General features: G+C 46.1%; 1 protein-coding gene across 3 annotated transcripts in view; it reads right to left on the reverse strand.

Annotated features, from left to right (window-relative positions):
- The window catches only part of rsrc2 (arginine/serine-rich coiled-coil 2), a 48,440-nt gene that overhangs the window by 12,539 nt on the left and 14,105 nt on the right, over positions 1-21,796 (reverse strand). For all 3 annotated transcript variants that reach the window (XM_072495517.1, XM_072495526.1, XM_072495508.1), the window contains 3 exons: positions 13,800-13,907; positions 10,971-11,053; positions 9,852-9,893 (listed from right to left, as the gene is read on the reverse strand). In XM_072495517.1, coding sequence (XP_072351618.1) covers positions 9,852-9,893; positions 10,971-11,053; positions 13,800-13,907 — 233 coding nt within the window. The remainder of the gene's footprint in view (positions 1-9,851; positions 9,894-10,970; positions 11,054-13,799; positions 13,908-21,796) is intronic.

The raw sequence follows: 21,796 nt of genomic DNA on the forward strand, positions 1-21,796 counted from the left end.
TCGTGTCTTCAGGATCCTTAAGGGGGAGGGGGAGCAGTCAGAAGTCGTGGTGCACATTGGTACCAACGACGTAGGTAGGAAAAGGGGTGTGGAGGTAATAAACGAGTTTAGGGAGTTAGGCTGGAAGTTAAAAGCTAGGACAGAGTTGTCATCTCTGGTTTGTTGCCTGTGCCACGTGATAGCGAGGCTAGGAATAGGGAGAGAGTGCAGCTGAACATGTGGCTGCAGGAATGGTGTAAGAGGGAGGGCTTCAGGTATTTGGATAATTGGAGCGCATTCTGGGGAAGGTGGGACCTGTACAAGCAGGACGGGTTGCATCTGAACCAGAGGGGCACCAATATCCTGGGAAGGAGGTTTTCTAGTACTCTTCAGGAGGGTTTAAATTAATTTGGCAGGGGAATGGGAACCGGATTTGTAGTCCAGCAACTAAGGTAGCCGATATTCAGGACGCCAAAGCGTGTAGTGAGGCAGTGGGGAAGGGAACACTGACAAAGGAGAGTACTTGCAGGCATGGAGATGGGTTGAAGTCTGTATACTTACAACGCAAGAAGCATCAGGAATAAGGTGGGTGAACTTAAGGCATGGATCGGTACTTGGGACTACGATGTGGTGGCCATCACGGAAACTTGGATAGAAGAGGGGCAGAAATGGTTGTTGGAGGTCCCTGGTTATAGATGTTATAAGATTAGGGAGGGTGGTAAACGAGGTGGGGGGGGGGGGGGGGGGGCATTGTTAATTAGAGATAGTATAACAGCTGCAGAAAGGCAGTTCGAGGAGTATCAGCCTACTGAGGTAGTATGGGTTGAAGTCAAAAATAGGAAAGGAGTAGTCACCTTGTTAGGAGTTTTCTATAGGCCCCCAAATAGTAGCAGAGATGTGGAGGAACAGATTGGGAAACAGATTTTGGAAAGGTGCAGAAGTCACAGGGTAGTAGTCATGGGTGACTTCAACTTCCCAAACATTGAGTGGAAACTCTTTAGATCAAATAGTTTGGATGGGGTGGTGTTTGTGCAGTGTGTCCAGGAAGCTTTTCTAACATAGTATGTAGATTGTCCGACCAGTGGGGAGGCCATATTGGGTTTGGTACTTGGTAATGAACCAGGGCAAGTGATAGATTTGTTAGTGGGGGAGCATTTTGGAGATAGTGACCACAATTCTGTGACTTTCACTTTCGTAATGGAGAGGGATAGGAGCGTGCAACATGGCAAGGTTTACAATTGGGGGAAGGGTAAATATGATATTGTCAGACAATAATTGAAGTGCATAAGTTGGTAACATAGGCTGTCAGGGAAGGACACAAGTGAAACGTGGAACTTGTTCAAGGAACAGGTACTACATGTCCTTGATATGTATGTCCCTGTCAGGCAGGGAAGAGATGGTCGAGTGAGGGAACCATGGTTGACAGGAGAGGTTGAATGTCTTGTTAAGAGGAAGGAGAGGAAAAGTGAGAGGTTGTCCATTTTGGAAGGACAAATATGAATGTGGAATACAGGGTTAACGGTAGAGTTCTTTGCAATGTGGAGGAGCAGAGAGATCTTGGGGTCTATGTTCATACATCTTTGAAAGTTGCCACTCAAGTGGATAGAGCTGTGAAGAAGGCCTATGGTGTGCTAGCGTTCATTAACAGAGGGATTGAATTTAAGAGCCATGAGGTGATGATGCAGCTGTACAAAACTTTGGTAAGGCCACATTTGGAGTACTGTGTACAGTTCTGGTCGCCTCATTTTAGGAAGGATGTGGAAGCTTTGGAAAAGGTGCAAAGGAGATTTACCAGGATGTTGCCTGGAATGTAGAGTAGGTCTTACGAGGAAAGGTTGAGGGTGCTAGGCCTTTTCTCATTAGAACGGAGAAGGATGAGGGGCGACTTGATAGAAGTTTATAAGATGATCAGGGGAATAGATAGAGTAGACAAACCATTACAAGGGGACATAAATTTAAGGTGAATGGTGGAAGATATAGGGGGGATGTCAGAGGTATGTTCTTTACCCAGAGAGTAGTGGGGGCATGGAATGCACTGCTTGTGGAAGTAGTTGAGTCAGAAACATTAAGGACCTTCAAGCAGCTATTGGATAGGTACATGGATTACGGTAAAATGATATAATGTAGATTTATTTGTTCTTAAGGGCAGCACGGTAGCATTGTGGATAGCACAATTGCTTCACAGCTCCAGGGTCCCAGGTTCGATTCCGGCTTGGGTCACTGTCTGTGCGGAGTCTGCACATCCTCCCCGTGTCTGCGTGGGTTTCCTGCGGGTGCTCCGGTTTCCTCCCACAGTCCAAAGATGTGCAGGTTAGGTGGATTGGCCATGATAAATTGCCCTTAGTGTCCAAAGTTGCCCTTAGTGTTGGGTGGAGGTGTTGACCTTGGGTAGGGTGCTCTTTCCAAGAGCCGGTGCAGACTCAATGGGCCGAATGGCCTCCTTCTGCACTGTAAATTCTATGATAATCTATGATTAATCTAGGACAAAGGTTTGGCACAACATCGTGGGCCGAAGGGCCTGTTCTGTGCTGTATTTTTCTATGTTCTAGACAAATGGGTCAATTATCACCCTGAAGCAGAGGTCGCCTGACCACCTCCTCTAAAATGAATCAATTTCCAAAGTATGAAGTCATTACTTCTCAGTAACGAACTCTTCCAGCCATAAAAATGCCATGTCTAATAACGCACGCCAGTCACTTCCCGACTCCTGTAACCCTATCTACCAGCTACAAAGAACATCAGGTGTGTGATGGAATACTCTTTCCCCCCCCCCCCCCCTTTTTTGCTTGAATTAGTGAAGCTGCAACGACACTCAAAATGACTGACACCATCCAAGACAGATCAGTCAATTTGACTGGTACCTCACCAGATAATCTAATTGTCCACTTTATCATGCCGTGACTGCAGTGTACATTATCTACAGCATGCATTGCATGCCACAATTTCCTTGACAGCACCAAGCAAACAGGCCACCTCTGCTCAAGACAAGACTGGTAGGTGCATACCTCCAAATCACACACCAACCTGATATGGACAAGTATTTCTGTTCCTTTAGTGCTTCTGCGCCCAAACCCTGGAATTCTATAAAGTACTTTGGGAACAATCTTGAATCAACTAGGCGTAGGTATTAAGTGCTGGCCATGCACATATCAATAGTTAATTTTAAAGAAAGCAAAGGGATTTAGATGCTCATGCGCAGAGATAATTAAAAGATAGTGAACAAGCACAAAAAGGTTGATTGAATGTTGGTCTTTAACTCAAGGGAGTTGGAATGCAGAAGTAAAGTGATGCATCAGTTGTAGAGACTTGTATTGATCCCACCTGGAGCACTGAATTCAGTTTTGGGCACCAAATTTCAGGAAAGATATACTAATCTTCAGAGTAGATACAACGATTTATACTGAGACTCAAAAAATTAACTTAAAAGAACATAAGAAGGGACTTCCGGGTGCGGCGATGACCAGCTAAGTTGCACGTTTCGGCACCTCCCGTTTTAACGGACTTTTGGGCTCTTATCGAGAGCACCAACGGCAATTTTCGAAGGCTAAACCCACTGTGAGGCGACAGAGAAGGGAGTCCCCCCGGATGTGAATGGACAGAAGAGATAATAGTGGCCAGATTGAGGAGGATCCTCTGGAGCAGCGGCACAGAAGGAAAGTGAGAAGCAAGATGGTGATGGAGGGAGGCCAGTTGGTATGGGGCCTGGAACAGCAGGAGTTCTTCCGGCGATGTGTGGAGGAGCTCAAGAAGGAGGTGTTGGCGCCGATGCTGCAGGCGATTGAGGGGTTAAAGGAGGCGCAGAAGACCCAAGAGATGGAGCTCCGTGGAGTGAAGGCAAAAGCTGCCAAAAATGAGGACGAGATACAAGGCTTGGTGGTGAAGACGGAGACGCACGAGGCACTGCATAAGAGGTGTATGGAGAGACTGGAAGCCCTGGAAAATAGCTCGAGGAGGAAGAACTTAAGAATCTTGGGTCTTCCCGAAGGGGCAGAGGGAGCCGACGTTGGGGAGTATGTGAGCACGATGCTTCATACCTTAATGGGAGTTGAGGCCCCGACGGGCCCCCTGGAAGAGGAGGGAGCGTATCGAGTCCTTGTGAGAAGACCAAAGGCAGGAAAAATACCTCGAGCAATAGTGGTGAGCTTCCACCGCTACAAGGACAGGGAGATGGTCCTGAGATGGGCGAAAAAGACACGGAGCAGCAGGTGGGAGAACACGGTGATCCGCGTGTATCAGGATTGGAGTGCGGAGGTGGCGAGAAGGAGGGCGAGTTTCAATCGGGCTCCACAAGAGGAAAGTGAAGTTCGGAATGTTGCAGCCGGCAAGACTGTGGGTTACATACCAGGGTAAACACCACTACTTCGAGACGGCAGAAGAGGCGTGGACATTTATTGAAGAGAAGTTGGACTAGATTGGAGAAAGAGTGTTTGAAATGAAGTAGTGAGGTGGTGGTAAGGGACTGTGAATCAGATGGGGGAAAATTTTCTTTCCCCTCGAAGGGGGGGACACACACACACACAAAGAAATGTGGGCGCCGGTGGGGAAGGGGAGGGGGAAGGAGAGAGGGAGATGCGCCATCAGGGGCGGGGCCGAGAGGGATGCGCAGGCTTTGTTCCCGCGCTATGGAAATTGTGGCGGGAAAAGGGGGCGCAGGAAGGAGGGGGCCTCACATAATGGGAGGCTAAGGATAAACGGGGGAAGACGAGGTCAGCGAGAGTTTGCTGACTTCCGGAAGCAATATGGGGGGATCAACTAAGCTAGAGAGGGATCTAGCGGGGGGGGGGGGGGGTTAACTGGGTTGCTGCTGCTAAGGGGAAGGGGGAGCTGTTACGGGATGGGATGGGAGGGCGCCGTCGGGGGGATAAGCGGGTGCGTGGGAACCGGGTGAGGAGTTGGTCTAATAAAGGGGATGGCTAGTTGACGGGGGGGGGGGGGGGGGGGGGGAAGAGCCCCCCAACCCGGTTGATCACGTGGAACGTGAGAGGGTTGAATGGGCCGATTAAGAGGGCAAGGGTACTTGCGCACCTAAAGAAGCTAAAGGCAGACATGATCATGCTTCAGGAGACGCACCTGAAACTGGCGGATTAGGTCAGATTAAGAAAAGGATGGGTGGGACAGGTATTCCACTCGGGCTTGAATGCGAAAAATAGAGGGGTGGCAATACTGGTGGGTAAACGGGTATTGTTTGAGGCGAAGACCATAGTGGCGGACAGTGGGGATAGATACGTGATGGTGAGTGGCAGATCGCAAGGTGAGGCGGTGGCGCTGGTGAATGTATATGCCCCGAACTGGGATGACGTGAACTTTATGAAGCGTATGTTGGGGCGCATCCCGGACCTGGAGATGGGAAAGTTGGTAATGGGGGACGGGGGGACGGGGGACTTCAACACGGTGCTGGACCCAGGGCTGGACCGGTCCAGATCTAGGACCGGGAGGAGGCCGGCAGCGGCCAAGGTGCTTAAGGGCTTTATGGAGCAGATGGGAGGAGTGGATCTCTGGAGATTTACTAGGCCAAGGAGTAAAGAGTTTCCCTTCTTCTCCCATGTCCACAAAGTGTACTCCCGGATAGACTTCTTTGTCCTGGGAAGGGCGCTGATCCCGAAGGTGGCAGGAACGGAGTATTCGGCTATAGCCATTTCAGATCATGCCCCACATTGGGTAGACCTGGAAGTAGGAGAGGAAAAGGAACAGCGCCCACTCTGGAGATTAGATATGGGACTGTTGGCGGACGAGGGGGTATGTGTAAGGGTGAGGGGATGTATTGAAAGGTACCTAGAGGTTAATGATGACGGAGAGGTCCAGGTGGGAGTGGTCTGGGAGGTGCTGAAGGCGGTGGTTAGAGGGGAGCTGATCTCCATAAGGTCCCATAAGGGGAAACAAGAGGGTAAAGAAAGGGAGAGATTGTTGAGGGAGATTTTGAGGGTGGATAGGCGATATGCGGAGACTCCAGATGAAGGGCTATACAGGGAAAGATGGAGATTGCACACGGACTTTGACTTGTTGACCACGGGTAAGGCGGAGGCACAATGGAGGAAGGCACAGGGAGTGCAGTATGAATATGGAGAGAAGGCGAGCCGGCTGCTGGCCCAACAACTTAGGAAGAGGGGGGGCAGCGCGAGAGATCGGAGGGGTTAGAGAAGAGGAGGGAAAGATGGAACGGGGAGCAGAGAGGGTGAACGGGGTGTTTAAGGTATTTTACGAGAGGCTATATAAGGCTCAACCCCCGGAAGGGAAAGAGGGAATGATGCGTTTCCTAGACCAGCTGGAGTTCCCGAAGGTTGAGGAACAGGAGATGACAGGACTGGGAGCGCAGATTGAGGTGGAGGAGGTGGCAAAAGGAATTGGGAACATGCAGGCAGGGAAGGCCCCGGGACCGGATGGGTTCCCGGTGGAGTTCTATAGGAAATACGTGGACCTGCTGGCCCCACTTCTGACGAGAACCTTTAATGAGGCTAGGGAAAGGGGGACACTACCCCCGACGATGTCGGAGGCGACGATATAGCTGATCCTGAAAAGAGACAAAGACCCGCTGCAGTGCGGGTCATACAGGCCTATTTCCCTCTTGAACGTAGATGCCAAGCTTTTGGCCAAGGTGATGGCGACGAGGATAGAGGACTGTGTCCCTGGGGTGGTGCATGATGATCAAACGGGGTTTGTTAAAGGGAGGCAATTGAATGCTAATATACGGAGGCTGCTGGGGGTGATGATGATGCCCCCACCGGAGGGGGAGGCGGAGATAGTGGTGGCGATGGATGCAGAGAAAGCATTTGATAGAGTGGAGTGGGACTACCTGTGGGAAGTACTGAGGAGATTTGGATTTGGAGAGGGGTTCATTAGATGGGTTCAGCTCCTGTACAGGGCCCCGGTGGCAAGTGTGATTACAAATAGGCAACGATCTGACCACTTCCGACTATATAGGGGTACAAGACAGGGATGTCCCCTGTCCCCGTTACTGTTTGCGTTGGCAATTGAGCCACTGGTCATAGCGCTGAGGGGCTCTAGGAAGTGGAGGGGGGTACTTAGAGGAGGAGAAGAGCATCGGGTGTCATTATACACGGATGATTTGTTGTATGTCGCGGACCCAGTGGAGGGGATGCCTGAGATAATGCAGACACTCAGGGAGTTTGGAGAATTTTCAGGATATAAATTGAATATGGGGAAGAGTGAACTGTTTGTGATGCACCCCGGGGAACAGGGCAGGGGAATAGACGATTTACCGTTGAGGAGGGTAACAAGGGATTTCCGGTATTTAGGGATCCAGGTGGCCAGGAACTGGGGAACCTTGCATAAGCTTAACTTGGCACGACTGGTAGAGCAGATGGAAGAGGACTTTAGGAAGTGGGACATGGCGCCCCTGTCATTGGCGGGCAGGGTGCAGGCGGTTAAAATGGTGGTCCTTCCGAGGTTTCTTTTTGTGTTCCAGTGCCTCCCTGTACTGATTACAAAGGCCTTTTTTAAGAAGGTGGACAAGAGTATTATGAGCTTTGTGTGGGCTGGAAAGACCCCAAGAGTAAAGAGGGTGTTCCTGCAGCGCAGTAGGGACAGAGGGGGACTGGCACTGCCGAGTCTAAGTGATTATTATTGGGCCGCCAACGTGTCAATGATATGTAAGTGGATGAGGGAAGGGGAAGGAGCGGCGTGGAAAAGACTGGAGATGGCGTCCTGTAGGGGAACTAGTCTAAAAGCACTGGCGACAGTGCCGTTACCGTTCTCCCCGAAAAAATACACTACAAACCCAGTGGTGGTGGCAACTCTGAAAATTTGGGGGCAGTGGAGACGACATAAGGGAGTGACAGGTGCCTCAGTGTGGTCCCCGATAAGGAACAACCATAGGTTCGCCCCGGGAAGGATAGATGGGGGATTTAAATCTTGGCAGCGAGCAGGAATTGCGAAATTGAAGGACTTGTTCTTAGACGGGACGTTTGGGAGTCTGGGAGCACTGACAGAAAAATATGGGTTGCCACCTGGGAATGCATTTCGCTATATGCAAGTGAGGACATTTGTGAGGCAACAGGTGAGGGAATTTCCGCAGCTCCCGGCGCAAGAGATCCAGGACAGAGTGATTTCGGGGGCATGGGTGGGTGATGGTAGGGTGTCAGATATATATAGGGAAATGAGAGACGAGGGGGAGACGATGGTAGAGGAGCTGAAGGGAAAATGGGAGGAGGAGCTGGGGAAGAGATTGAGGAGGGGCTGTGGGCAGATGCCCTAAGTAGGGTAAACTCTTCGTCCTCGTGTGCCAGGCTCAGCCTGATACAATTCAAGGTTCTACACAGGGCGCATATGACTGGAGCAAGGCTGAGTAGATTTTTTGGAGTGGAGGATAGGTGCGGGAGATGCGCGGGAAGCCCGGCGAACCACACCCACATGTTTTGGTCCTGTCCGGTATTGCATGGGTTCTGGGTGGGTGTGGCAAAAGTGATTTCAAAGGTGGTGGGGGTCCGGGTCGAACCAGGCTGGGGGCTGGCTATATTTGGGGTTGCAGATGAGCCGGGAGTGCAGGAGGCGAGAGAGGCCGATGTTTTGGCCTTTGCGTCCCTAGTAGCCCGGCGAAGGATTCTACTTATGTGGAAAGAAGCTATGCCCCCGGGTGTGGAGGCCTGGATCAATGACATGGCAGGGTTCATAAAATTGGAGCGGATAAAGTACGCACTAAGAGGTTCGGCTCAAGGGTTCACCAGGCGGTGGCAACCGTTCCTCGACTATCTCGCAGAGTGATAAGGGAAAATAGGAAAGGTAGCAGCAGCAACCCAGGGGGGAGGGGGAGGGCTCATTTGGGTCCTCAGGGGTTTTGTGTGTGTTTATAGATTAGTTATTTATATTAGATGTTACGAAGTTACTATTTCTGTTGTTTCTTATTTTGTTGTTGGCAGTTGCCGTTAGTTTGCATATTATTTATTTTAAAAAACGATCAATGTATATATTATTACAAAGTTGTAAAATAAGAAATTTTTGTTTGATCGAAAAACTTTAATAAAATATATTTATAAAAAACAGGAAAAAAAAGAACATAAGAACTAGGAGCAGCAGTGGGTAATTCAGCCCCTCAAGCCTGCTCTGCCATTCAGTACGATTATGGCTGATCCCCTTTCAGCTAATACGTCTTGTCAATACCGTTTATCATCTTATATACCTCAATTAGATCTTCTTTCATTCTTCTAAACTCAAGAGTATGGGCCTAAACTGCTTAGGTGCTGGTTTAGCACAGGGCTAAAGAGCTGGCTTTTAAAGCAGACCAACAGCACGGTTCATTTCCCGCCCCAGCCTCCTCGAACAGGCGCCGGAATGTGGCGACTAGGGGCTTTTCACTATCTTAATTTGAAGCCTACTTTTAACAATAAGCGATTTTCATCTCATTAAAAAAAAAAAATCATAAAACAAACCCCTCATCTCTGGAATGAATCTTCTATGTTGCATGGAGTGATTTGTATTTGAAATTTAGAAAGTTGAGGAATTATCTAAATTAAGTCTTTAAATTATAAAGGGGTTTGCAAAGTCGGACACACAAACTATTTCCTCTAATGGGAGAACCTATAAGATGGTGGTATAATCTTGAAATTAAAATTAGGCAGCATCAGCATTAGTCAAGATCTGAAGATGAACTGGTAGCGAGGAGGTAGCTAAGGTGAAAAATGACACGTGTTTCTGAACCACTAGTTAAAAAATGTATCTTTTCTAACATGGCTTTCGAGGACAGAAAACAAAAAAAAAGCACCAATTGCACCTGGCTGGGAGTTTTGCACCAATGAACAGCTCCCTTGTAAGTCAAAATTAAACAATTGATCAAATATAGGAAGCTCTGGCAAATTGAGTATTTTGAAATTCAATGCAAATGTGCTTATACTTTGCAAATAGATATTAAGTTTTCCAACCTGTTGGCTGGTTGACACATCCAAGTGATCCATTGGTTGTATCTGTTGAAAATAAATAGGGGATTATTATTCCAAAATCTAATTAGAAATATCACTACCGTTTGTATTTTGCATGCACATTCGCTCCTGACATCAGCATTTAGACAGCTACTATCAAGGCACACTACGAGGCAATCTTCCAGTATTTATTGCTCCAAGGTTAAAACATTACTTTTTTGCCTCACAACCACAGGACTGCTAAATGTCTCTAAATCAGTAACAATGTTTACCATCTTCAGATTTTACTACTTTCAGACTACAATTTTAAATTGTTTTGGAAAGGGAAAGTGAAAAACATAAATACTAATGATAAATAAATTATAATTAACACAATCAAAACCAAGGACGAATATTTCTGATAATATTATTCATGGACTCATCTACTTATTACATTTCATGAGGTACTGCATATTAAGGAACACAAAATCTCATGCTTAAATTCGATGTTAAATACATTTTTAATGACTATAGTTGAGATTTAATTGACAACCGCATAAAAGCCATGGCTACAATTTTTTAACATAATGCAACCATACGTAGCCAAGAATTTACAGGAATACTTGTGCAATTATATTAATTTTTTTCTTCTTTTAAATATATTGCACAAAAAGTAATTAGAATTCAATTCATAACTGAAGAATTATCCAGGCTTGCACCTTGTGCCCCCCACAATTCCAAAGCTGATTTACAATTATGTTGAATTACGATGAGATGGAATGCTGCAGAAAAGGTTTACGTCATTTATTTTCCTGGAAGCCAGATTTCCTCCCAGTGATGGGATTTCATTTCTGCTGCAGAAGCCCACAATACAGTGATAGTTTGCTTTCTGATTTCAAGAGCCATGAAGCCAATCTGCCAAAGTAATTGTGTTAAGTGCCAATTGTTGCAGTGAAGTGGAAACTGTTTTGCTCCAATTTTAAAATTGCAGCACATAGACATCCTCAACCCTCTGCTTCTCCATCTCAAACACAAAAAAGACTGATAAGTAGTTTTTAAATTTCTACCTGTAGAAGTTCTGCAAACTGTATTAGCATATTGTATATACATTCAGTATTTAATTGCACAAGAATTAAGAATGACCTGCAACATCTGGTTGCTCCACCTTCTGTTTCTCCAGTAGTTCTTTTTCCTTTTGCTCTTGAAGCTTCTTTGCTCTTTCCAGCCTGTGATTCAAAGAATTAGTAATTAATTACTGACTGCCAGCACATCTACATTTTTGTATCGATGTCTAAACCATTCTCTTCCATAATTTCTTCCACTATTTTTATTTAACTTGGCTAGTGAATTATATTTTAAGTTAAATATTCCCACACCACACAAGAGGGATGGATGGGGGTTAGCTATCTTTTGTCTCTGAGACTTGCTTTGCCAGACATCTGAGCAAGTGGAATACTCTATGGGGAGTGGAATACAAGTGGTAGCACAGTGGTTAGCACAGTTGCTTCACAAGCTCCAGGGTCCCAGGTTCGATTCCTGGCTTGGCTCACTGTCTGTGGGGAGTCTGCCCATTCTCCCCGGGTTTTCTCCGGGTGCTCCGGTTTCCTCAGTCCAAACATGTGTAGGTTAGGTGAGGTTACTGGGATAGGGTGGAGGTGAGGTGCTCTTTCCAAGAGCCGGTGCAGACTAGATGGGTTGAGTGGCCTCCTTCTGCACTGTAAATTCTATGATTCTATGAATACCCAGTTGCATACATTAACTTTGCAGCACAGATTTCCACCCAAAATTAATCGGATTTAATTTTCAGCAAGAAATACGAGATGTCAATATTTATTGGACAGACATAGAAATGAGGTGCGTATAGTGGTTATTTATATTTCTAGGGGATACTTCCGCAGTATTGTGGTCCATTATTTTCCCATGCAGTATGCTATCCCAGGTTGTATATGTGGACATGTTTCAATTCAAAAGGAGCAGGCGTTTACCTATGGAAGCTGACCGTTGCAATATGCACAAGAATTAGTGCTGTAGCCAATGTACTTTGTGAAAAATAATCCATGTTTTACAAACATCACAAATCTAAATTTAACGTTATGCTGGAGGGCTCGGAGTAGAGATGCCAAAACAGATAGTACTTTTCAATTGTTAAGCTGCAGCTATTAAATGGAAAACTGATCGCATTAAATTCTAACAAATTAACCAATTAATAAAAAATATTGAATAAACTAACTGGCTTCAAGGGTGTGATTGGATTCGAGAGGGTGCAGAGGAGATTCACCAAGATGTTGCTTGGACTGGAGCGTTTCAGCTATGAAGAGAGGCTGGCTAGGCAGGGGTTGTTTTCCTTACAGCAGAGAAGGCAGAGGGGGGTACACGATCGAGGTGTACAAAATTCTGAGGGACATAGAGGGGAAGAAACTTTTCCCCTTAGTAGTATCACCTAGTGGCACAACCAGATTTGTAAAGCAAACAGCCTCCAATAACCAGGGGGCATAGATTTACGGTCAAGGGCTGGAGATTTCAAGGGGATTTGTGGAAAAGCTTTTTCACCCAGAAGGTGGGGGTAAAGTGAAGCTCATTACCTGAAAGGGTGATAGAGGCGGGAACCCTCACTACATTCAAGCAGCATTTAGATGAGCACTTGAAACGCCATAGCACACAAGACTACGGACCAAATGCGGGAATGTGGGATTAGAATAGATGTGTGCTTGATGGCCGGCAGACATGATGGGCTTAAGGACCCTTTTTGTGCTGTAAAACTATGACTCCATGGTTTGAGCAGCATACTCAGCTAAGTCAGATCACCACCTGCATAAAAGTTGATAGATAACTAGTGCAAACATTTCGACAATGAAATTGCTATATACCAAAACACGGATGCATTGCAAATTCAACAAAACAATTAATTTTAAAATAGGTTTAGCATCGCTGCAGCCGATATGCACTTATTTGTGAAGTGAATATTTGTACAATCAGCCTACATTATGATAATGCAACACATTCAGGTAGTTAATCTGAATAATTTGACTAAGTGATAATTTCCACGTTCAGTCCAATTTAAAAAAACTCACTAATGAAGAATTTAATGAAGAATTACATTAGAGCAGCACCATGTAGGTTAATTGCAGCTATTTAAAACTTGGGACAACAGGAATTGGCAGCTCAATCACAAGGAAATTCATACTTGCATACTGCTGCTGGCTGAGAAGTTCCCATTTGGAATTCAGTAGCAGACATTAAAACCAAGTGAAAATAATTTTCTGGGGCACAAGAGATTGACTTGTCAGTCTCAACTGAATGTAATGTACAAGTGTTGCGAACTGAAACTAATAAGGTCTGACTAATGCTACAAATTTGCAGACAAAAAGGCAGAGGGGGAAAATATTTTGATACAGCCCAGGTTTGATTCTGGCTTGGGTCACTGTCTGTGTGGAGTCTCCTCCCCGTGTGTGCGTGGGTTTCCTCCGGGTGCTCCGGTTTCCTCCCACAGTCCAAAGATGTGCAGGTTAGGTGGATTGGCCATGCTAAATTGCCCTTAGTGTCCAAAGTTGCCCTTAGTGTTGGGTGGGGTTACTGGGTTATGGGCATAGGGTGGAGGTGTTGACCTTGGGTAGGGTGCTCCTTCCAGGAGCTGGTGCAGACTCGATGGGCCGAACGGCCTCCTTCTGCACTGTAAATTCTATGAATAGGGACCAAAAGCACAAACAATAAACATATTGAAATCGCAGCTCTTCCTCTGGCTAAAAACAGTGCTGATACAAAATGAGGGAAGTGGGGTGAACAGAACTTGCACCCTTCCTCCACCTCACAAATAAAACTTGCATAAAATATTCACCACCTTGTGGCATAACCAGCTTATTTAACCTTCTAGTTTTAAAGCAAACAGCCTCCATATATATTACAGGGTTGCACTGAGCCAAACAGAAACTCAAAACAAACGTTAACAAGTTAAAAGTAAGAAACAGAAATTACCTACGAGCCAATGCTTCCTGAGCATCCATGGCAGCATTGCGACCCCTGAATGCTGGAGGAGTTAGACTACGACTTCTGCTTCTACTGAACTTGCGTTTTCTTTTTTCTCTGCAATACAAGTCCTCATTTAAGATTTAATTCATTAAAAACAGCAGTATATCATAAATGGGTGTTGTTCATACTTTTCACCCCAGAACCCACTTTAGCCACATTTGGCTGACCTTTGGGACCAACGCCACATTTGTTTACCTTTAATGAGAAAGAAGAGCCTGCTTGGCTCTCACTATTTCACTCCAATCCAGTTCACAGGAGAGGGCAACGTGTATAGCAGGTGCCGTCTTCATGTTTGTGGGAACAGAAAATCCGACCTCCTACATGTAGGTCATCGTGAAGGGCAATAGCAACAAAATGCTCATTTTACTCAGCACTGGATACTCCTGAGAAATGCTACTCCAGAATGCTCTCAGCCTCATGGGCTTTTTGTGTGCTTTTAATGCACGGTCATAGAATCATAAAATTTATAGTGCAGAAGGAGGCCATTTGGCCCATCGTGTCCGCACCAGCCCTTGGAAAGAGCACCCTACTTCAGCCCCCCACCCTATCCCCGTTACCCCACCAAACCTTTTTTGGACACTAAGGGCAATTTAGCATGGCCAATCCACCTAACCTGCACATCTTTGGACTGTGGGAGGAAACCAGAGCACCCGGAGGAAACCCACGCAGACAAGGGAAGAACGTGCAGACTTGCAGTGACCCAAACTGGGAATTGAACCCGGGACCCTGGAGCTGTGAAGCAACTGTGCTAACCACTGTGCTATTGTGCTGTCACAGGTCAGATACAGCAGCTTGGGCTTGTCATATGTAGTCAGCTGTAAGTGAAAAACTCAGTCTGGAGTCTCAACCTCAAACGGAATTTTTCACCCACCACTTCACTTTCAAAATCTGAAACTTCTCCTCTCATTTGCCAGTCCTTCTTTGTGTATAACACACACAGGCTTTGCATCCTTATTTGCATTGACAGAGCCATACCTCAAGAAATCATCTTCATATTGCTTCATTCCCAAGTTTGGTTCTTCTTTGGAGGCTGTTAACGAGAGGCCCTGGAGATCTGTACAGAGCTAATCTAGCACAGTTCTGTCCTGCCATGAATTGTCCTGAGCAGCTCTCTCCAACAGATTCAGATGAGAGATCCCGGCCAGTAGGCACACTGCCTATTTGCTTCTCTGGCCGTCCCTTCTGTGTAACAACATTATCTATATTCACAGTTTTCTTGCCTTGCTTGCTAGCAGATAGAAAATGGGGAGATGCTATCCTCCGTGATTTGGTACAGGGAGCTTGACGCCAAGTGTATGTGCAACCAGCTCACTACTGCCGCTTAAGGTCAGAAAATTGCAACACAACCTCATTTTGTTCTCATTTTAAAGCTAGCAGTGGGCGCCATTCTCAATTTAAATACCAATAGTGGCTGTTGGGTGCTTCTCCCGTGATTGGGACCACCGGGACCGATCGACCAGTGACCTACACTTTGAAAAACCCTGTTATAAATGAAAACTCATTATCCTCATTGGATTCTTTTTGTAAATCACAAAGATCTAAAACATTAAGAATTGAGCGCAAATTTCATAACCACAACAAACAACTAATCTTTACAGTTCGCTTGCGTTTACCATTTCTGGATGTCTGTGGAGTCTTTTAAAAAAAAAAAAATCAAATAGTGAATACTTAAAACAGATGTGGAATTTGACTTAAAATAATTAGCTCAACTATTGAAAGCGATAAATTAGTATCTGTTGACCATCACTTGAGTAGTGCCTGCAAGTAATTTTCCAAATTATTCATGTGCATTCAAATTCTAAAAATAATAATTGTAGTCAGGTTCTGTGGTTTTGCTTTATTTCTAAAATACCAGCAAAATTGATTAGTAAGTAATTTGTCAATTTCTATCTCCAGCACAATTTCTACATACATTCCAAATGTTGTTCTTTGTTTCTTTATGCTTTTCTTTATAAGAAATTACATTTTGTAATAAAAGGGAACGGAGTGTGAAACTTGAAATCTACTGAATAAAACATGGAGAATTTCTGGCATCAATGAATGCGAGGAATATGGTGTAATGAGTGTGAACACAAAAAGGTGATCTTGGGTCCAGCAGAAGCAAAGGATTTCTGAATTTGGCAGTAGTGGGAAAAGCAAAATCCTTGTCAGGGAAGAGGCTCAGGATATCGCAATTCAAAATACAATTGGGCCTTTTAGGTCATTCAGACTCTTCAGTGCCCTCCTAATCGAATTGAAAATCCCTTTTCTGGTACGCAACAATCTTCCCATTCCTGGCTGGTTTTTGTTTTTATGTTCCTGCCTTAAATCATTTGCACATATCTCGCTCTTTTGAAAATGATAGGGATGAAAAGGGCAGCACGGTAGCATTGTGGATAGCACAATTGCTTCACAGCTCCAGGGTCCCAGGTTCGATTCCGGCTTGGGTCACTGTCTGTGCGGAGTCTGCACATCCTCCCCGTGTCTGCGTGGGTTTCCTCCCACAGTCCAAAGATGTGCAGGTTAGGTGGATTGGCCATGATAAATTGCCCTTAGTGTCCAAAATTGTCCTTAGTGTTGGGTGGGGTTACTGGGTTATGGGGATAGGGTGGAGGTGTTGACATTGGGTAGGCTGCTCTTTCCAAGAGCCGGTGCAGACTCGATGGGCTGAATGGCCTCCTTCTGCATTGTAAATTTTATGAAAGGTTAAAGGTTGAGAATGCAGTGCAAATACAAAAGTATCATAATTAATATGCTATTAAGTGATTTTGATGACTTGTATGGTTTTCAACAATACATTTCCATTAAGAAACATAAATGATCAAAACCAAGTTCATTCAAGTTATAGAATTACAAAACAGGAGGCTGGCACTTGGACCATCTCTAGTCTCTTGCACCCATCAACTAAATCGCCAACACCCCTCAGGCCTCTGCATCCTTTCTAAAGTACACCTTGTTTTCTTTCATCTCTTCCTATTTTTTCTCCAAACTGAATCAGTTCATATTTTCCCTGCATCAGGGTGACAAAGTGGTTAGCACTGCTGCCTTACAGCACCAGAGACCCAAGTTTGATTCTGGCCTTGGGTGACTCTGTGGTTTTGCACGTTCTCCCTGTATCTGCGTGGGTTTCCTCCCACAGTCCAAAGATGTGAAGGCTTGGTGGATTCCAAGAATAGGATGGTAGAGTGCTCTTTCGAAATGTCAGTGCAGTCTCTATGGGCTGAATAATAATATCGCTTATTGTCACAAGTAGGCTTCAATGGAGTTACTGTGAAAAGCCCCTAGTCGCCACATTCCGGTGCCTGTTCGGGGATGCCGGTACGGGAATTGAACCCACGCTGCTGGCATTGTTCTGCATTACAAGCCAGCTATTTAGCCCACTGTGCGAATGACCTCGTTCTGCACTGTGGGTCTAAATTTCATCTGCCACGTGCTTGCCCATTTCACCATCCAGTCTATGCCGCTGTTGGAATCTGTTACTATCCTTACTTTTATTTTATTAATTTATGGGATGTGGGCTAGCATTTATTGCCCATCCCTACTTGCCCAATAACTGTTTACCATGTTGCCCAGTTTTGTACTATCAGCAAATAAATGCAACAAAAAGAGCACTGATCTCAAAATTAACTTCTGGAGAAAGCCAAGGCAATCTTCCCTCAGTCTGAAAAATAATCACTCACCACACTCTGCTTTCTATACTATTACAATTTACACATCATCCATGCAATCACTGCCCAACATCAATCTTCTCTGATGATGCGTACAAATGAGATCAAGTTGTCTTCAGGTAAGTTGCTTCTATTTTTTTTTAAATATAAATTTAGGAGTACCCAATTCATTTTTTCAATTAAGGGGCAATTTAGCTTGGCCAATCCACCTACAATCCACATCTTTGGATTATGGGGGCAAAACCCACGCAAACACAGGGAGAATGTGCAAACTCCACACAGACAGTGACCCAGAGCCGGGATCGAACCTGGGACCTCGGCGCCGTGAGGCAGCAGTGCTAACCACTGCGCCACTATGCTGCCCGGTTGTTTCTATTATAAATGTGGACATAAAGAAATATAAACGGATGATATTTACTATAAATGTTCAATATATATTCTGGTCTTTAAAGGAATTCATCTCTTGTTTATGTTAACATGTGGGCTAATGTTTGGGGGTTTGGTGGGAGGATGGGATCGTTGTTATTGATATGGGGATTGACATTGCGTTCGTTACAGATTATTGTTTATTGTTGGGTGTAAATTTTGGAAAAAATGTGAAAAAGGTGGAAAATAAAAAAAATATATATATATTTTTTAAAAAGGAGTTAATCTCATCCGGACATAACAATAGGGGGTAAAATCTCCCCACAGTGCCCTGGATTAGAACATAGAACATTATAGCAAAGTACAGGCCCTTCGGCCCTCTATGTTGCGCCAACCTGTGAAACCAATCTAAAGCCCATCTACACGATTCCCTTATCATCCATATGTTTATCCAATGACCATTTAAATGCCCTTAATGTTGGCGAGTCCACTACTGTTGCAGGCAGAGCATTCCACGCCCTTACTACTCTCCGAGTAAAGAACCTACCTCTGACATCTGCCCTATATCTATCTCCCCTCAATTTAAAGCTATGTCCCCTCGTGCTAGCCATCACCATCTGAGGAAAAAGGCTTTCACTGTCCACCCTATCTAATCCTCTGATCATCTTGTATGCCTCAATTAAGTCACCTCTTAACCTTCTTCTCTCTAACAAAAACAGCCGTAAGTCCCTCAGCCTTTCCTCATAAGATCTTCCCTCCATACCAGGCAACATCCTGGTAAATCTCCTCTGCAACCCTTCCAATGCTTCCACATCCTTCCTATAATGCGGCGACCAGAACTGCACGCAATGCTCCAAATGCGGCCGCACCAGAGTTTTGTACAGCTGCAACATGACCTCATGGCTCCGAAACTCAACCCCTCTACCAATAAAAGCTAACACACCATACGCCTTCTTAACAACCCTATTAACCTGGGTGGCAACTTTCAGGGATCTATGTACATGGACACCGAGATCTCTCTGCTCATCCACACTACCAGGATTAGAGAAGCAAAATACCCATACTTCTCACTCCTGGCCACTAAGTGTGCATGTTCACGCAAAGTGAAGACAGGCTAAGGCTAAGCTGGGTTAGTGGTTTACAGGGATAGGGTAGAGACATGGGCTTGAGTGGGGTGCTCTTTGTAAGGGCCGGTGCAGATGGGCCAAATGGCCTCCTTCTGCACTGTAAATTCTATGATGTAAAATTTTTTTTATTTTTTTATTCTCCTCCTTTTGCACATTTTCTCCCAAATTTACACCCACCAACAACAAACAATAATCAGTAACAAATATGTCAATCCCCATATCACTAACGATCCCATCGTCCCACCAAACCCCAAACATTAGCCCGCATGTTCAGATAAACAAATGACAAAAAGGAATCAGGAATCACCCAGTCACCATCAACACACCGCCCCCTCCCCCCAACTAATGTTCGATGCTATCCAGTTCTTGAAAGTGCATGATGAATTATGCCCATGAATTGTAGAACCCCTCCATCCTTCCCCTCAGTTCAAACTTAACCTTCTCAAAAGTCAAGAATTCCAACAAGTCCCCCTGCCACGCCAGGGCACAGGGTGGAGAGGTTGCTCTCCATCCCATCAGGATCCGTCTTCGGGCGATCAACGAGGCGAAGGCTACAACATCTGCCTCTGCACCAACCCTGCTGTTTCCAACCCTGGCTGATCCGACACCCAGAATATGGCCACCCGGGGGCCTAGGTCCAGCTTCACGCGCACCACTTTAGAAATTACCCTAAAAACCTCCTTCCAGTAATCCTCTAGCTTTGGACAGGACCAAAACACATGAACGTGATTAGCGTGGCCCCCCCCCCTCAACGTTCACACACATCTCCTTCAAAGAATTGGCTCATCCTCACCCTCATGAAGTGTGCTCTGTATACCACCTTCAGCTGTATCAGCCCCAACCTTGCGCACGAAGTGGACGCATTCACTCTCTGGAGCACCTCACACCAGAACCCCTCCTCTATATCCTCTCCCAACTCTTCTTCCCACTTTGCTTGATCCCTTCCAGTGGTGCCTTCTCCTCTTCCAAAAATAGCTCCGTAAACCGCTGACACTAACCCCTTCTCCAGTCCCCCTGTCGTCAGCACCTCCTCCAGCAATGTGGAGGCCAGCTCCACCGGGAAGCTCTGTATCTCCTTTCTGGCAAAATCTCGAACCTGCATGTATCTAAACATTTCCCCCTGCTCTAGCCCACATTTCGCTTCCAGCTCCTTCAGCCCTGCAAACAGACCCCTAAGAAACAAATCGTTTAGTGTCTTAATCCCCTTCTCCTCCCATTTCCGAAAATTTCCATCTCACCTCCCTGGCTCAAATCTGTGGTTCCCCCAAATCGGCATTTCCCTTGGCCCTGCCTCCAACCCGAAGTGTTGGCGAAACTGCCTCCAAATTCTCAATTAAGCTATTATTACTGGACTTCCCCGTGGCTATCGGGAGCAGTGCTGTTGCTAGTGCTTTCAATCCTGACCCCCTGCACAAACTCTCCTCCATTCTGACCCACTGGGAATCAACCCCTCTGACCCAGCTCCGCACCTTCTCCACATTCGCCGCCCAGTAGTAATACATCAGGTTCGGAAGACCCAAACCCCCTGCCTGCCTTCCCATCCGTCGCAGCATCTTTCCAACTCTGGCCACCTTCCCTCCCCATCTGAACAAAGCAATCCTTCCCTCAATCTCTCTGAGAAAAGCTCAGGAAAATCGGCAGGCATTGAAAAATAAACAGAAATCGCGGCAGCACTTTCATTTTAACCGCCTGTACCCGACCTGCCAGTGGCAGAGGGAGAACATCCCACCTTGCCAGATCAGCTTTCACTCTTCCCCCCCCCCCCCCCCAGGTACCTAAAGTGAGTTCCAGCCCTGCGGAATGGCAGCCCCCCCATCCCCACCACGGCCAAGACACCACAAAATACTCACTCTCGTCTAGATATAGTTTGTACCCCGAGAAAGCCCCAAACACTCTAAGCAGCTCCAATATTCCCCCTATCGACACACTCGGTTCCGACACGTATAACAGCAAATCATCGGCAGCTCTCTTCCACCCCCCCCCCCCCCCACTATTCCTTTCCATACCCCAAACTTCTTAATGCAATGACCATCGGCTCAATCGTGAGTGCAAACAGCAGGGGGTCATAGGACATCCTTGCCTAGTCCCACAGTGGAGAGAAAAGTATCTTGAGCTGATGTTGTTTGTGCGGACACTCGCCTTTGGCTCCTTATATAGCTTTACCCAGTTCACAAATCTTGGTCCAATCCCAAACCGCTCCAGAACTGCCATCAAGTACCCCCATTCTACCCTGTCAAATGCTTTCTCAGCACCCAGTGCCACAACCACCTGTTTCCTTCCCCTCTGCTGGTGCCATAACGATGTTCAATACCTTTGTAACGTTTGAAAATAGCTGCCTCCCTCTCACGAACCCAGTCTGATCTTCCCCTATCACCTTCGGGATGTACTTATCCAGCCTACCCGTCAGTACCTTCGCCAATACTTTTGCGTCCACATTCAGAAACGATATGGGCCTACAGGACCCACACTCCGTTGGATCCTTATCTTTTTTTAGCAACAGGGAAATCGATGCCTGCCCCAAAGTTTGTGGCAACACCCCCTTCCCTATCGCCTCTTCAAACATCCCCACCATCAGGGGTGCCAGCTTGTCCTTGAAATTTTTATAATATTCCACCGGAAACCCATCCGCCCCGCCACCTTCCCCGATTGCATCCTCCCAATCGCATCCTTTATCTTCTGCTCCACTAATCGCTCCTTCTAATGTCGCCCTGTCTCCGTCCCTTAACCTCGGGTACTCCAACCCATCTAGAAATTACTGTATCTCACAGTCGCCCCCAGGTGGCTCTGACCTGTACAACCTCTC

This window comes from Scyliorhinus torazame, chromosome 1 (genome assembly GCF_047496885.1).
Source record: "Scyliorhinus torazame isolate Kashiwa2021f chromosome 1, sScyTor2.1, whole genome shotgun sequence".
In the NCBI taxonomy this organism is placed as follows: Eukaryota; Metazoa; Chordata; class Chondrichthyes; order Carcharhiniformes; family Scyliorhinidae; genus Scyliorhinus; species Scyliorhinus torazame.